Here is a 14,490-nt window from a genome sequence, read left to right as displayed (position 1 = left end):
TCTTAATGTACCAGGTAGAGACAGAGATACCACTGCTGACTGGAAATAAACCATGGGAATTCATAGTGGCAGGAGAGCAGTGATGGGAGCAGTGCTGTGACCCTGTCCAACAGCCCAGCTGCTGGGAGCCAGCACCAGCAAAGGAGATGCCTGTGGAATAAACAATAGGATGGATCAAAGGGAAAAGCTTGTGCACAGGTATGGGGCACTCTGGAGGAGGCTGTCCAGTTCTGACTGACCTTTCTGGAACTGACAGCAATAGTACTTGCAGGCCAGGGTGCCTCAGTCCTGCCAGGGAGATGATATCATGCTGCTGTTTCCCCATTATTTTGCTCATTTTTCCTGTTACAGTAGTTTCAAGAAAGATGGCTGCATTTCAAAAAGATATGATAAAACCCAAACCTAAAAAATAGCCAAAACACCCCAAAGGACAGCGTGGAGACACAATGATTCCAGAGGCTCATTACCTTTTCAGGATGATGCTGCCCCTGGCAGTAACTGCATTCAGCTGGGTGGGGTGGGACAGTTTTAGCAGGATCAGCAGGACTCTGGGTGACAGTGACATGGAATTCTTGCAAGCCAGTGTGAGGATCCACGTGTTCCTGGTGCTGGAAGAAGCCATTTGACCCACACCACACCTCCACCTGAGCCCCTCCAGGTGCACACAGGTGTATCCTACTCACCTTAAGCATGGAAGAATCAGACATAGAGATAGATGGCTTCTGTGCCTGCAGCTATTTCCCACCCAAGCTGGGTTTTCCCCCCTCAGAGGGGAATTTTGTTTCCAATGAGGCTGCTGACACTGCAGGCAGCTTCCCCATGTGCTCAGTCCGAGGTCTGCACAGCACCACGGTGCCAAATGCAGATCCAAACCTCACTGGCATCCTGAGTGGCATCTCCCTTTGGAGCTGGCTGCCCTGGCAGCACCTCCTTCAGCCCTCTGAACAACCCAGGGCCCTTGGGAAATAGTTTCAACTTACCTATATTAACATTTTAACCACATACACCACATTTTAGTGCCGTTGGTGCTGTTTTGCTGTGCTGCAGTGATGCTGCTCCAAGAGAGCTAAGCAAGCTGCAGCTCTCTCCCAGCTCTTCCACATCCTCAGGCTCATCTTTCTCACTTACAAGAAACCCTTAATGCCTTCCATAAAATGGTACTTTGCATATTTTTTGTTTTTTAACTCAATGACCTCTTTGCTCTTCATTTTCTGTAATACCACGTGTGCAGAACCAGATGTGACTTTTTTACATTTAAGATTGCTTTTATTTTATATAGAGACAAACAGTAGTAAGAAAGTAACAAAATTAATGTCTGCCTGAAAGAGCACAGGGCAAGGATCATTCTGGGTTCCAAAATATTCTCCAAACAAAAAGGCTGATAAATTTTTAAGACATGTCTATATTGTGAGATGCTGAGAGACTTGAGGCAGTAAATGTCCATGCCAATAAAACCATGTGAAATAGCCTAGTGCAGAGCAACTTGCAGCTCAGGCCCGGGTGCAAAGCAGCAGGGACATCTTGCTGGTTTTGTCCTGGTGATGCCTCAGGTTTTAGCTTTTATATTTTTCAGATTCTGTGCTGCTTTAGTGTGTAGTTCTGAGCTTCATATTAGGGGACAGTGAGCTCTCTTCAGAGTAGAGAGACAAAACAATTCCTTCTCTGGCTGGGGACCAAGGACAAATGATCCAAATCTCAGGCCCAAGAACATAAACAACGTGGGCTGAAGAGAGAAAAACAAGAAGGATGGGACTTCATGGGCTAAAGCTGGAATTGGACAATTAACTCCAAGATGCAAATGGAGCAGAACTGATAAAAGAGTGAGATCCTGTGACTGGTTGTGCATTTTGTGACCATTTTGGTTCATCTTGGATGCAGCCATGGCTGGGCTCTCGTGCTGCCCAAGGTGCATCCATTGACGCCTTCTAATAAATCCCTACTTTATTCTTAAACTGTCTAGCCTCTGCTCCAGGTCAGCCTTCACAATTCATCAGTTTCTGGTGACCCAGAGGGGACAGAAGGCATCAGTGGCACACACGGCAGCAGCAGCAGCTCTGTGAGGGGGCCGCCACCCCTTCACAGCCGCCCAGGCTGCGCACACCCGTCCGTGGCTGCGCAAACGTGCTGCCCACACAAAGTGCAACTCCACTGAAAGCACGGGCAGGAGCACGGTGTTAAAAACAAGCCCACGCACACTGCGGGCTCTAGGACTCCACGACGATCATGCTGAGGTTGTTGCTGAAGATGACCCTGCCGTCCCTGGTGCTGCTGCACTCGGGCTGCCGCAGGGCCGCCTGCAGCCGCCGCCGCAGTGCCGGCGGGGCCGTGCCCAGGAAGTTCTTGGTGCCCGTCAGGAAATCCATCATGCGGCCGCCCACCGCGTCCCCCTCGCTGAAGCACTCGGTGATGTCCCAGCCCGAGGGCAGCTCGTAGACGCGGTGCTGCAGGCCCAGGCTCTGCAGCACCTCGGTGATGCCGCTGCAGGTGATGTAGTGGCCGCTGTCGGTGGCGGGCAGGCAGTCCCTGTGCTTCTTCCACAGGCTGGCCCAGCCGCTGCTGTCTGCCGGGGCACCAGGGAAGGTTATTTTGGCAAAGCCAAGGCAGTCAAACACTGGTTCATCAGCTATGAAGTGAGCTGGAAAAGCTCCCTCACTGCCTGCTCAGCCCTTGACGGGCAGGAGGAGAGTTTTCTCCCTACTCATAAATACCCGTGCCTCATAAAACCCTGCTTTCCCTCAGCCCTGCCTCCGAAAGTGTCCTGTTTAAAGGAAACTCCTAAGAGATGCCTCCAGCACTGAATTTGCCCAGAAGAAAGGGTACACACAGAGGTACCAATGTGCTGAGCCTGAACATCCCGTGCTACCTCTTAACTGTGCCTTGGCCAAAGCAGTGCAGAGGTTTTCACACCTCAAACCTCAATGTTAAGTGTTCATTGAACAATATATACCTCAAAAACACAGCAAGGGAAACAGCCTACAGGCAATGAGAGAGGCAGTTTTTATGGGGAACATGGAAATTTGTGCTTTATCCACCACACTGGGAGCTGGGGATTCATGAATGGCACAAGGGATGAAACACTCAATTCTTTTAAGAAGTGCCATCATGTTGTGCCCCTTTTCCCCTGTCCTGCCATAAAGCCTGAAGCTCTCAGCAGCATCTGCTGTCCTTCTGGGCTCTGTACAAAGAGCCCTAAGGATGAGTCCACCCAGAGCTCAGGTTGTGTTTTTCCAGTGCTGCTTTCACCATGAGGAAGGATGGACCCTCATTCATAGACAGCCACACTTCTCTCTGCTACCTCAATTCCATAAGCAGGGAAGCAAGGGCACAAAGGCTGTGCCTAAGTGGCCCCATCAGACACTGGGCCCCAAGGCTATGCCCAAGATTGCATTCTCCATATGAAATCCAGCATTTTTAAAAATTATTTACTATAGAATAAGCAGCACTGACATCCCCAGATAAATATCTGTGGCTCTCAAACTTCAAATCTCTTCAAAACTCCAGCAGTGGAGAAGAAAAAAAACAAACAAACAAAAAACCCAAACAAACAAAAAAACAAAAACAAAAAACCAAACAAACAAAAAAAAAAACAAACCAAAAAAACCAAACCAAAACAAAAGCAAACAAACAAACAAAAAAACAAAACAAAACAAAACAAAAAAAAAAAAAAAAAAAAAAACCACCAATACAATGTCTCCCTTACCTGACAAAATTATGATCAGGAGTTTACCATGATGGTCAAGGCAGCTGTGGAAAAACTTGATAGTACTGCGAATATCCTCCACACGGTACAGCATCTAGAAGAGCCAGTGGCACACAGCCATTATTCCTCCTCCACAGTGCAATGACCCTCCAAAGGCTTAAACTCTTTCTCTTAGAGGTGTTTTAAATTCTGTTCCAGATGCTTCCCAGCCTTTCCTGATTCCACATGCCCATTTAGGGACACCTCACAGCACTGAGCATTGCCAGCTTTGGTGTTTGTAGAGCTTCTGCAGGATTGCTGTGGGAGAGCAGTGCTCAGCTCTGGTCATAAATTCAAGCAGAGAGCAGAACTGGAGGGGGCAGTTAAATCCAATAGCCCTGTGTTAAAGCAATGGCCATTACCTGGATCATATGGATGAAGTCAAATTTCTTATGTGTGCCTCTCTCCTTCACCTGCTGTTCATACTCCAAGGAAGTGAGCTGGTGCCAAATAAAAGAAACATTCTGCAGGTCTGGAGCTCGATTCACCAGCTCTGTTTCAAAAAGTAGAAGAAAATCCTGAATTTCATAAAATAGCAGAAAAACTCATCATTCAAATGGATGGTCCTTGCTATAACCCAGGCAGCAGGTGCAGCCTTACCTTTGTAAGCTGCCACGTGCTGTGGGTTGGGCTCCACAATCTCATTGTCAATAAAGACCCCTGGGTGCACAGCCTGCAGTATCCTGATCATTTTCAAATCCTGCTCACCTATTCAATAAACACAAAGCAGGTAAATGCAATGGAAGGATGCACCAGCCACCACTCCTGCCAGGAAATCCCCCAGCAGAAGTGAGGCATGTTCTGCTTTGTGGCTCATGTGGCAGAGCCCGCTGATACTCCTACCATGGTACTGAACTGCTCAGGCTGACAGAGAGGTGCAGAGGAGCCTGAGAACAAGCAGAGACAAGCAGCAGCACAGAAACCTGCTAATGGCAATACCCTGGGTCGTGGGACAGACAGGCCAAAAGAATCACAGCTCACTGTTTACAAAAATAACCACAAAACTGTTTTCAACAATCCTACAAAGTCTGAATGGGTGCAAGCAGGCAGCTGACACAGCTGTGACACAGCCCCAGCACCTGGGGAACTGACCACAAGAGAAATGACCCGCTGACATGCAGAATCCTGGATCCTCCCTCTTTGGGGATTGTCCACATGGCCTCAGCCCAGGGCATCAATTAACTGATGGTTATCTTGGAAATGCAGGTAGAGACTTGTATATTTCTGTGGAAGTGCCCTGCAAATTTAGCTGTTGGTGCTCCTGTCACTCTGGAGGAGCAAGCAGCAGTCTGTCCTCATGTTCTAGGAAATTTCCAGCCTCCTTTGAGGTGATACAGGTCATGCTGCTTATTTCCCAGAAATGCCAAGTGTATGAGTCCCCCTGGATCACTTCAAACTATGTAAATAAACAGCACATGTGACCACCTTGATGAGACCTCTGCAAGAATCCTGTCTGTAGCCGATGGTGGGGCCTAAAAATAGCCCTGGCCTTGCAAATGTCACACAGAGAGGTCTTGACACGAGACCCTGCATCCTCCCTGCTCTTTCAGCTGAGGTGCCAGCCACAGGAAGAGCTGTCATCCTTGGCAGGTGCTGCAGTACATAGAATTCAGGGGAGGAAATATCAGCCATGCCAGCACTACTGGGACATCCCAGGAAGGAGGAGTCTTTTGAAGTGAGAAAAAAAAATACCCCAGGGCCGTGAGGAATGCGGTGGCAGCAGGGCAAGGCTGGCCAAAGGCTCAAGGGAGGAGGCTGAGGCTGCATCCATTGGAGGTGCTGGGACCAGTATTGCTGACAGGAAGGCAGATCCCAATAGCCAGCAGCTGAATCATTAGTGACAGTGTGCAAGTGCCTGGTTTGGGGAGCAGCAGCCCTCAGAGCTGCCTGCAGGCTTGGGCAGGGCCAGAGGCAGAGCATCACTGCCCCATGCCCTGGAGCCACTGATAGAGGCAAATGGGTGCACCTACAGCAGGTGGGTATCTTAAAAGCTGCTAAAGTTTGGAGTTTTTTTCACTCCACCTCTGTAAAATTCCTTAATGCAGTGTTTGCAGGTAATAACGTCTTCAACCAGGGTGTCTGTAAAAACAAGCAATAAAAGAACAGCACTCTAGGGCAGGAATTTCTCTGCTGTAGCTTTCCCTGCCAGCAACAACCCCCCAGCACTGACCACAGCAAGGCTGGGACACGACTGGAACCTCTCTGCAACTGGAAAGTTCCAGCTCAGAGTTCCACCAGCCATGAGGAAACATGGGGTGAGTGAAAAAAACGTGATTTGGAGCACAACAGGCTTTCAGGATGTGGAGTCGGCCACTAATCCCCATTAATATTTTCATCAACTAAACTAATTCTGGGGGCTCTGTGAAACCAGAGCCCCCATCTGAAAAGGTCAGGGATCAGATATAACCTTTTACTTGGTGCCATCCCAGCTACCTCCCTGCCCAGCCCCAGCTCTTGCAGACGTGGGTGCAGGTCTGGACCCCTGTCCTGGCATCACCCAGGAAACACAGGGAATTTTAGAGAGTTTATTTTCCCATTAAAACCTCCTCTGAAGAGGACATAAGGAAAATTAAGGACGATGCTAAAAGTTCATTTCCCCCTTGTGCTTTTGTGGAGTCAGAATTTCTGTTTTATATTACTTAATGAAAATAGAGGGTAATTGAGAACTGAATCATTTCTTCCTGCTTGGTTTCTCATATGCTCCAACATATTCCCAGTTGGGGAAAACAATCAGATGCTAATTTTCTCTTATTCAGGAAAACAAAACCAAAAAAAGTGAGAAAAATGCTTTCATTTGAAAGTATTAGCACTTAAAATTCAGCTGAAAATACTTTTCAAAGGAGAAGTAAACTCTGACAAATCAAACCACTGCTTCTTTTCTCTACTCTTTATTTTCTCCCAGGTTCCCTAGGAGCAAAGTTGGCTGTTTCACCACTTTTTTGTTTTGTTGTTTTGGCTTTTTTTTTAAACACAAATGCATTTAGAACAACTTTAAAGCTATTTTTCCAAAGGATAGGTTTCTCTCTGGGGAAAAATATCATTTGCAGTTAAACCCTACTTATCACTGGGTAAAAAACACAGCAGTAACAAAGAAACATGTCTTGAAAAAGCTGGTGCAGGTAATGGTTGTGGCCAGGTGGTTTTGCACTGCTGAGAGCAGGGCACTGCCCAGCCTTGGCCTCTGGGATCCCTAAAATCAAAGCAAAAGGAGACATCCCTTCAGGGGGGATAGTCTAAGGCAGGATTTGGGGTGGAAAGAACCTCTCCAATGTCTCTAATTCCCTCCAACAAGGTTTGAAGATGCTCTTGTACCTAGCCAGAAGGAGGAGTCCTTGCTCTGAGGCAAATGAAGTCAGGTGGGGGAGTCACCAAGAGGGAGAAACTGAGATAAAATCACACATTTCTCACTGCCCAGAAAGATCTGAGCAGCAGTGTTTCAGAAGGGAGATGGAGGGGGAAGGAAGAGAAGGAGCACTGCTCTTATCCCAGCTCCACTCCTCCTTCTGCCCTTCTGTGCTTCAGTGGGCAATGCTGCCATTAATGTCTGAGGAATCTTCAGTGCCCAATTTTCCAGCATCTCCTTCTGCTGCCCACAGGTCCCCCTGTGCCCCATCCCCAGACTCCTCACCTGTGCCACTCCCAACTCCCAGAACACTGAGGGTCGATTTTCCAGTGCCCAGACTGAAAGGATAAATACACGTATAGACAAAATTATATACACATATAAATAAAATTACTTAATCATACTGTGTCACACCACTTCATGTTTTCATTCTTACAACCTGGAAATTTTCATGTCATGCACATGAATTGGGACAGAAATTTGATCACCCCTTTTGAGCCTGGTGATAAGCAGCATGGCTCAGCCAGCTCATATTTCAAAGTACAGTAGGCATCACGGTGCAGAGTTTCTCACCCTTTGCCAAGGAGATTTCTTCAGGCTGTGGCTGGCAAAAAAAGCCTCTGGGAAGCCCAGGGCAAAAGGGGCTGTCCCTGACTGGGATGGCACTGCTGGGGAAGCAGGGACAAGGTGAGCTGGGGAAAACCTCAGCAGCCTCAGGAGGGAATATTGGATATAAATACTCAGAAAAAGCAAAATCATGAAGCTATTCAGGAGACTGGAAATCATCTCTTATCAACATTAATCCTGGACTGAAATTGGGAGGAGGATCTGAATCGTCAATAATTTTTTACCTTAGAAAAATTGCTTATTAAAAGACTCCAGTCACATGCTTCCTAGCAGAATATTTAATAACAGCCAAGGGATTGAGTTTCCCAAGCACTGTCTCAGGAAGCACCAAAGAAATGATTCCAAGGAATGGGATGAGCAGCAAGTCCTGAAGTGTGTGAGCAGTCCAGGGGCCTTAGCCCTAAAGAGGGTCAAGACCCTTTGACAAACCCAACATCAGCATCATAGAAAGCCACCATTTTGTCCATGATTTAAATTCACAATTAAAATTTCTTAACATAATCTTTGATGATTATTATTTTATTGTTTATTTTATATATATATATATATATATATATATATATATGTATGTATGTATGTATATCTGTTCTATAGAATAAAAATTTGCCTGCGTAAAATTTTTTCTCAATGGAGAAAAACACAGTTCCTCTAACATCCAAAAATTACCCAGATTTGAAAGGACTTTCTTGTGCTTTGGATCTAGGCTGCTCTGAAGCTGTCTGCAGTTATCCAGCCTTAAGATATTACATCAATACTTCACAAAACTAATTTTCATTTGGTACATAAGCAATGCAAATCGACTTAGGATAGAAATAAGGAGGTCTTAGGGGATTGGGAAAACCATGAATTAGCCACAAGGAGAGAATTAGAGATGTGTTTCTGTTTGGATGGATGTGCAAAAGCAGAGAGAGAGCACAAGAGAGCATTCTTTTAGGGGAAAAAAAAAACCAAAACCAAAAAAAACCCAACGTTAATCCTCAGAAAATCAGCTAATGAAAAGAGATTGACATGAGAATAAGATCTTGAGTCTTTTCTTAACATAAGCTGAGGCAGCACAGTGTGTTAATTGAAACAGCACTTACTCTGGAGTCATTAAACAGAATATCCTAAAAACCACGAGTAGGAGACTTAAAACTGAAAAGCATTTAAAGTTCATTCCTGCCCCCAAAAAAGTTTTTGCTGACTCCCAGGATAACAGATGGCTTTCCCACCTCGGGGGAAGTGCTCCTTACCCAGCCACGATGGTGGGCATTTGTTCCCTGTTGAACTCATCCATGCACTGGTGCTCTGTTGAGTGCTCCAAGAACGCCTTAAAGGCCTCCACATACTCCTCAGCTGTGAGGCTTCTCATGGCAGGGATCATGTAGAGCTCTTGGGAAACAAGCAGGGGTTGCATGTTAGAGGCTTTGGGGCATGTGGAGGGTCAAAGCACTTACCTCATGGGAGAAACCCAGCCTAACCCAACAGGAGCCAGGGATTTGGGAAAAAAATGCAGAGGATGCACTTTCCAAACTGGTCACTCTCAGGGTTACAAAAATTATTCTTGGGCACCCTTTGACATCAGCATGTTTGCTAAGTGACTCATCATTACAGGACAGCCTGAGGAAAATGCCCCCAAAATGTTTAGCCAGATTTGGGGGGGCTCTGTGTTGCAAGGGATGGAACTGGAGGGGTTTTCTGGAAAACTAAAGAAAAGGTGGAGGGAGTCACACAGCGGCTCCAAACCTGTGGCCACCACTGGTGCCCATGCTGGACAGAGTGACTGAGAGGGGCAGCTCTGGGCACACCTCCCAGGAGGGGCGATGCAACACAAACCCTGCCACCTGCAGCTGAAGCAAAAATAGTCCAATCTGTGCATCTCCCTGGTGCCTCTGGACAGTGTGGGACAGAAATGGGCTGCCAGGGAGGGGAGTTCCCTGCTGGGACCTGCAGCTCGTGGCCAGCAGGGCAACTGATGGCAAAACATGTCACTGAATGGGCTCCTGTTCAAATGTGGGTGACTGACACCAAGATCTCTCTCTCTGAGCCAAAACCTGGGATGCTCAAGGAGTTCCAAGCAATTATTGCAAAGTCTCCCTTTCCTGCTGTCCCATCCTAAAGGCAGGGCAGCTGCCAGGGCTCAGGCTCTGGCCAGCTGCTCAGGGCTGAGGAGCAAAGGCAGGACTAAGGGAAGGTGCCCTGCTGTGCTGGGTCTGTCTCAGACAGTGCTGAAAAGGCATCATTCAATGGGGGAAAAATCAGCTATTCCTCTTAAATGAAATGAGGATGAAGGACAGGGCTTGGCAAAATATCTTCATCCTCATTTTTGCCTTTCAGAGTTGCATTTTTATCACCTGCTTTTAGTCACCACTAGTAAGAGAATCATGTATGTCTCATCCAGGACACTGCAATTTCAAATTGAATGGCTCTGCTGTTTCCAAAAACTCATGTCCTTGGCAGCTGTGTTTCTGGTCCAGCCCCATTGGAGGTAAAGATATCAATGTCTATCCTCAACAATTTGAACTCTACCTTAACAGAAACCTGAATTGCACTCAGTTTACCATCCTGCTTCTTTGTCTTTTTTTTTTTTTTTTTAAACAATCTCTAACTCCAAAAGAATTAAAACCTGTTTGTAGTGATAGCAACCTGAGTAGGCATTTTACTTTCATTCCTTTTTTTCTTTTTATTTTCTTCCAAATACCTGAATTATCATGTGGTGTTGTCAGAATCTCTGCTTCAAAGTTCATGCTGGGGAAACTATTCCTGTAAGGAAAGTATAGCACTTCAGTTATTTGAAGAACCTGTATGTTTTTTTGAAGCTGCACTGCAAATGCAGAACAAAGGGAAAATGCTCCAGGACAAACTTTCCTATGCTGATAATCCATAATTTATTTTGTTCTTTTTTACTAGAGAAAGCCAAAACTTCTTTGTAGCTGATCATAGCCATAGAATCCTAGAGTCAATAAAAGAGTTTGGGTTGGAAGGGACCTCAAAACTCATCTCATTCCAATCACCTGCCATGGGCAGGGACACCTTCCACTATCCCAGGTTGTTCCAAGCCCTGCCAAAGCTGGCCTTGGACATTTCCAGGGATGGGGCAGCCACAACTGGCCACTGCTCCAGTGTTTGCCTGAGATGTGCTGTGGAGGTTTTCATACCCCTGCAGAACCATAGCAGTTCAGTCATTGCAGCTGAAGGCATCAGACTGAAATTTTCCTTTCTTCATTTTTCTTTGACAATGTGCCTCATATATAAAACAAGGTTGAGGCAAAAAGGAAGGGATGCATTTAAATTGGAGCAAGGACCTCACTTCAGCCAAGACAGGCTTGGGATGAGGCTCTCTGTACAAAGGGAAGAGTCAGCTCCTGGGTAATCACATTTCGAGATGCACAGCAAGTCTTGGGGGTGATATCCTTTATAATGTGTTTAGACACACCAAGGCTTTGCTGTGAGAAAATGCCTCAGGGCAGGCAGAGATAGCAGATCCCAGCCCAATAGTCTCCTCTGCCAAGGATAAAAATCCCAAGAGAAGAAAAAAAAACAAGGCAGGAAGTGGAAAAGTAAAGGAGGGAGTTTGTAGAGGAGCTTTGAGATACAAATATGTAGGGACCATGCTGTCCATGTGGCAGGGAAGTGACCACGTGCAAATACTGCACTGCTTTGGTCAATGAGGGCAAGAAAATACTGAGAGGTCCTGGAAGTCTGACACTGGGACACTTCCAGAGTCCTGCAAGAGCAGCTGATTTCATCTGAGTTCAGTGCCACAGTCGTGTAACTCATGTCCATGGGGTGTGTCTCTCTTCCACCCACCCTGACCTCCCCTCTCCCCAGGAAAGAGCTCTCAGGAGCTCATCAGGAGGAGGCCAGAACCAGCCCACCTCCATCATCTCCAGCTTGGCTGCAGGCCACTCCCTCCAATTTCCACTCAACCCTCCAACCTCTTCCATCTCTGCCCACCACAGCCCCCAGAGAGTTATTCTGTCCCCCGAGCTGGGTGAGCCCAGCAAGGTGCTTTTCAGAGTAAATCTCCCACTCAAATGCCGAAGGGTAGCATGGCTTTTCCTCTGCAGGGAGGAACAGTTCGAACACGAATTCCATTTCTGACAGGTCAAATGTTTCCAGCCATGCCAGGAGACCTGCCAGGGGACCTGAACAGACTTCAGCACAAGCATTCACCAGCGCAGATGATGCCAAGATCTCTTCCACTGACACGTCTGCCATTTCTGCGGGCAGGGATTAGATTCTGAGACTGATTAACATGTGTTGCTGGGAAGGTGAAACAGGAACAAATGGACTTCCTCTAAAATCTGCTTAAAATCCAGAGCAGATCCTAAAACTTGCAAATAACATTTTGGGCTGGTTCTGGTCCCCCAACACCCAGGACTAAGGCAGGGACTGGCTGGGAGCAGGATGCCCACGGGCAGCTGGTCCTGCCACAGCTCCCAGGTTAAACCTCTTCCCTCTGTGAGCAGAGCTGGGTGCAATATGGACAGCAGCTGCAGGGAAGTGACATTACTGCTTTAGGTGATGCAGCCTCTTTAGTTGGAAAAGTTTTGTCTAGGAAGACAAACTGCAAGAATATCTTCATAACTCATAAACGTCATTATTAATAATTACATTATTAAACTTAGGCTGTGGAGGGGCTAAGGGGGAAATATTCCCAGGCCACGGGCACATCTGCTGCTCCTCCCACCTCCCGCACACCCATCTGTGACACAGAGCCAGCAGGTGGGGAGCGCCATCCCGCTCCTGCCGGTACCTCTTCAGCTCCGGAGCCGGCTCCATGCTGGCTGGATGCTGTGAAGGGTCCTCGTGGGTCCGGACACGGGGCTGCGCTGATATCAGATCCTCGTGGGTCCGGACACGGGGCTGCGCTGATATCAGATCCTCGTGGGTCCGGACACGGGGCTGCGCTGATGATCCCGATCGTGAGTCCGGGTCGCTGCGGTTCCGTGACCGGCAGCGGGGCCGGGGCCGGGCTCAGCCGGGCCAGGCCAGCATGTCCCGCACGGCTCGGCACGGCTCGGCACGGCTCGGCTCGGCTGTGCCGGACCTGTGGGGACAGCAGCGTCACCGGGGCAGGGACAGGGGGAAACCCGAGCCCCGGAGGCAGGAGCGGGAGCCGGGGCGGGCAGAGCGTGTCCTCATGGAGCGGGGCAGACACGAGGGACGCCCTGGGACTGCCGAACCTCCGGAGCCTGAGGGGTGTGAGCCGGGCGGAGCGGGGACCTTTCCGTCCCTTTTGAATGAGCTGTGAGCCCGGTCTGTCTGTCCTGCTCGGGGCAGGAGGGAGGGAGCGCTTCCCTGCATCCTTGCCGCTGCTGCCTGCGGGATGCGCTGGGAGATCGCTGCCTTCCCCAGGGATCAGAGGAGCTCCTTGGCTGCCCGGACACCTGAGCAAGCGATTTTTCCGTCTGTCACTCAGGGGGAAATAGTGGCAGAAATTCTAGCGAGCACTGCAGCCCCGGCAGCCTGGCACCCCCTGTCCTGCCCCACGAAAGGGACAGGGGCAGCGAGCCCAGCCTGCTCACTCTTGCTTGTTAAGCCGCAGGGATTAGAAAGCAAGGAAACATTTTTGGGGACAGCTATCCAGGCCAGAGGTGGCTGAGGGACCCCAGGAAGATGCAGTGATCCCTGTTTGAAATACAGAAAATCCTGGGTGCTCCCTGCACTTGCCTCTGGATTTTCCCCCTAGCTTCACCCACAGAACTGGTGCTCATATTGCCTGAAATCTGATAACATGAATGTAAAAAAGAAAGGACATAAAAACTTTATATTTCCAAGGGAGGTCCACTGGTGGGAAAAGCAGCATCAGGATCCTCATCACTCCCATTGCCTGACGACAACAGGTAGAACAGACTGAGCAGATAAAACCTCCCACCTTGCTGAGACCCCCCAGAAAACCTCCTACCCCACACAGATCCCCTAGACCAGGGACCTCAGGTGGAGATGCTTCACCATCAAGTGACCTGCCTTGGTTTGCACTAGATGTGGCTTCCAGATGGATTTAAGTTATCCACCTCAAGGCAGGTCCACATTAAGCTAGAAACAACTGCATTGCTACTCTTCAACAAAATATTTAATATATTCCAGGTGAGGAAAAACCAGAACCTCTTTGCTAGGTCTAGAGTGCACCTTTGGCTCCTGGTGTGACTGCTTGGGCAGTGATCTTACATCAGTTCATTCAGTCCCTCAGCAGTCCCACCGGAGATTCCATCCCAGACACCAACGTGATGCACCTGGAGCGTCCCAGCCGAGCCCCAAGCACTGCCCCAGCAGCAGCCTCGTGTCCCTCAGCCCCCTGTGCCTTGTCCCAGTGTCACTCTGACCCCCAACACCACCCCCAGCCCCCGTGCCAAGGCCAGGGTGAGCACCCCACGGGAAGCCCTACCTCCCGGAGTGCGCAGACACGTCCAGCAGCCCGGAGCTGCCAGCCCTGCAATGGGGGAGCCTCCTTGTACACCCACGGGTGCTGCTCCCTCCCCGTGTCCCTGAGCCCCCCCGAGCCGGCATTAGGCTCCGAGAGCAGCCTTTGTTCTGGCCACAACAAGGGCACATTGTGGGCAGTGCCCGCTGGCAGCGGTGCCCTCGGAGGATGTCCCTCTGCCAGCCCTGCCCGCCGTGCTCTGCCCAGCTCGTGACTCAATCCGCTCCCGGCCCTGCGTGCCCTGCCAGCTGAAAAAGCTGATTTTTGCTCACTGAGAGGGAGGGTGGCTGCAGGCAGAGCTGGGCTGCGAGGGGACGAAAACAAAGCCACTGTGTTTGCTCTGCGGCTCCCGAGGTCGGTTTGGGGCTGATCCTG

The 14,490-nt window shown here is 49.0% G+C and overlaps 1 protein-coding gene across 1 annotated transcript; it reads right to left on the bottom strand.

The window, feature by feature from the left end:
• Positions 1 to 1,326: 1,326 nt before the first annotated feature.
• Positions 1,327 to 14,115, bottom strand: LOC131085756 (carnosine N-methyltransferase 2-like). The gene is made up of 9 exons (XM_058028227.1): positions 14,080 to 14,115; positions 12,448 to 12,741; positions 10,390 to 10,451; positions 8,942 to 9,080; positions 7,368 to 7,420; positions 4,340 to 4,447; positions 4,102 to 4,232; positions 3,701 to 3,794; positions 1,327 to 2,560 (listed from the first exon to the last, which is right to left on the bottom strand). Exons 2-9 carry the CDS (start codon positions 12,471 to 12,473, stop codon positions 2,205 to 2,207), a joined length of 969 nt encoding a protein of 322 aa, XP_057884210.1. The 5' UTR covers positions 12,474 to 12,741; positions 14,080 to 14,115; the 3' UTR covers positions 1,327 to 2,204.
• Positions 14,116 to 14,490: the final 375 nt, after the last annotated feature.

Source organism: Melospiza georgiana, chromosome 7 (genome assembly GCF_028018845.1).
Source record: "Melospiza georgiana isolate bMelGeo1 chromosome 7, bMelGeo1.pri, whole genome shotgun sequence".
Lineage (NCBI taxonomy): Eukaryota > Metazoa > Chordata > Aves > Passeriformes > Passerellidae > Melospiza > Melospiza georgiana.
Note: the sequence above shows the minus strand (reverse complement) of the source record. Positions and strands in the feature narration are given on the sequence as shown.

Bases quoted from the DNA above. Each gene is read 5' to 3' on its own strand.
- LOC131085756 (XM_058028227.1), bottom strand. From the start codon at position 12,473: ATGGAGCCGGCTCCGGAGCTGAAGAG. The intron at 10,452-12,447 runs GTACCGGCAGGA...CTTTCCTTACAG, and splicing joins CCGGCTCCGGAGCTGAAGAG to GAATAGTTTCCCCAGCATGA. The intron at 2,561-3,700 runs GTAAGGGAGACA...GTGCCCCGGCAG, and splicing joins CCTGATCATAATTTTGTCAG to ACAGCAGCGGCTGGGCCAGC.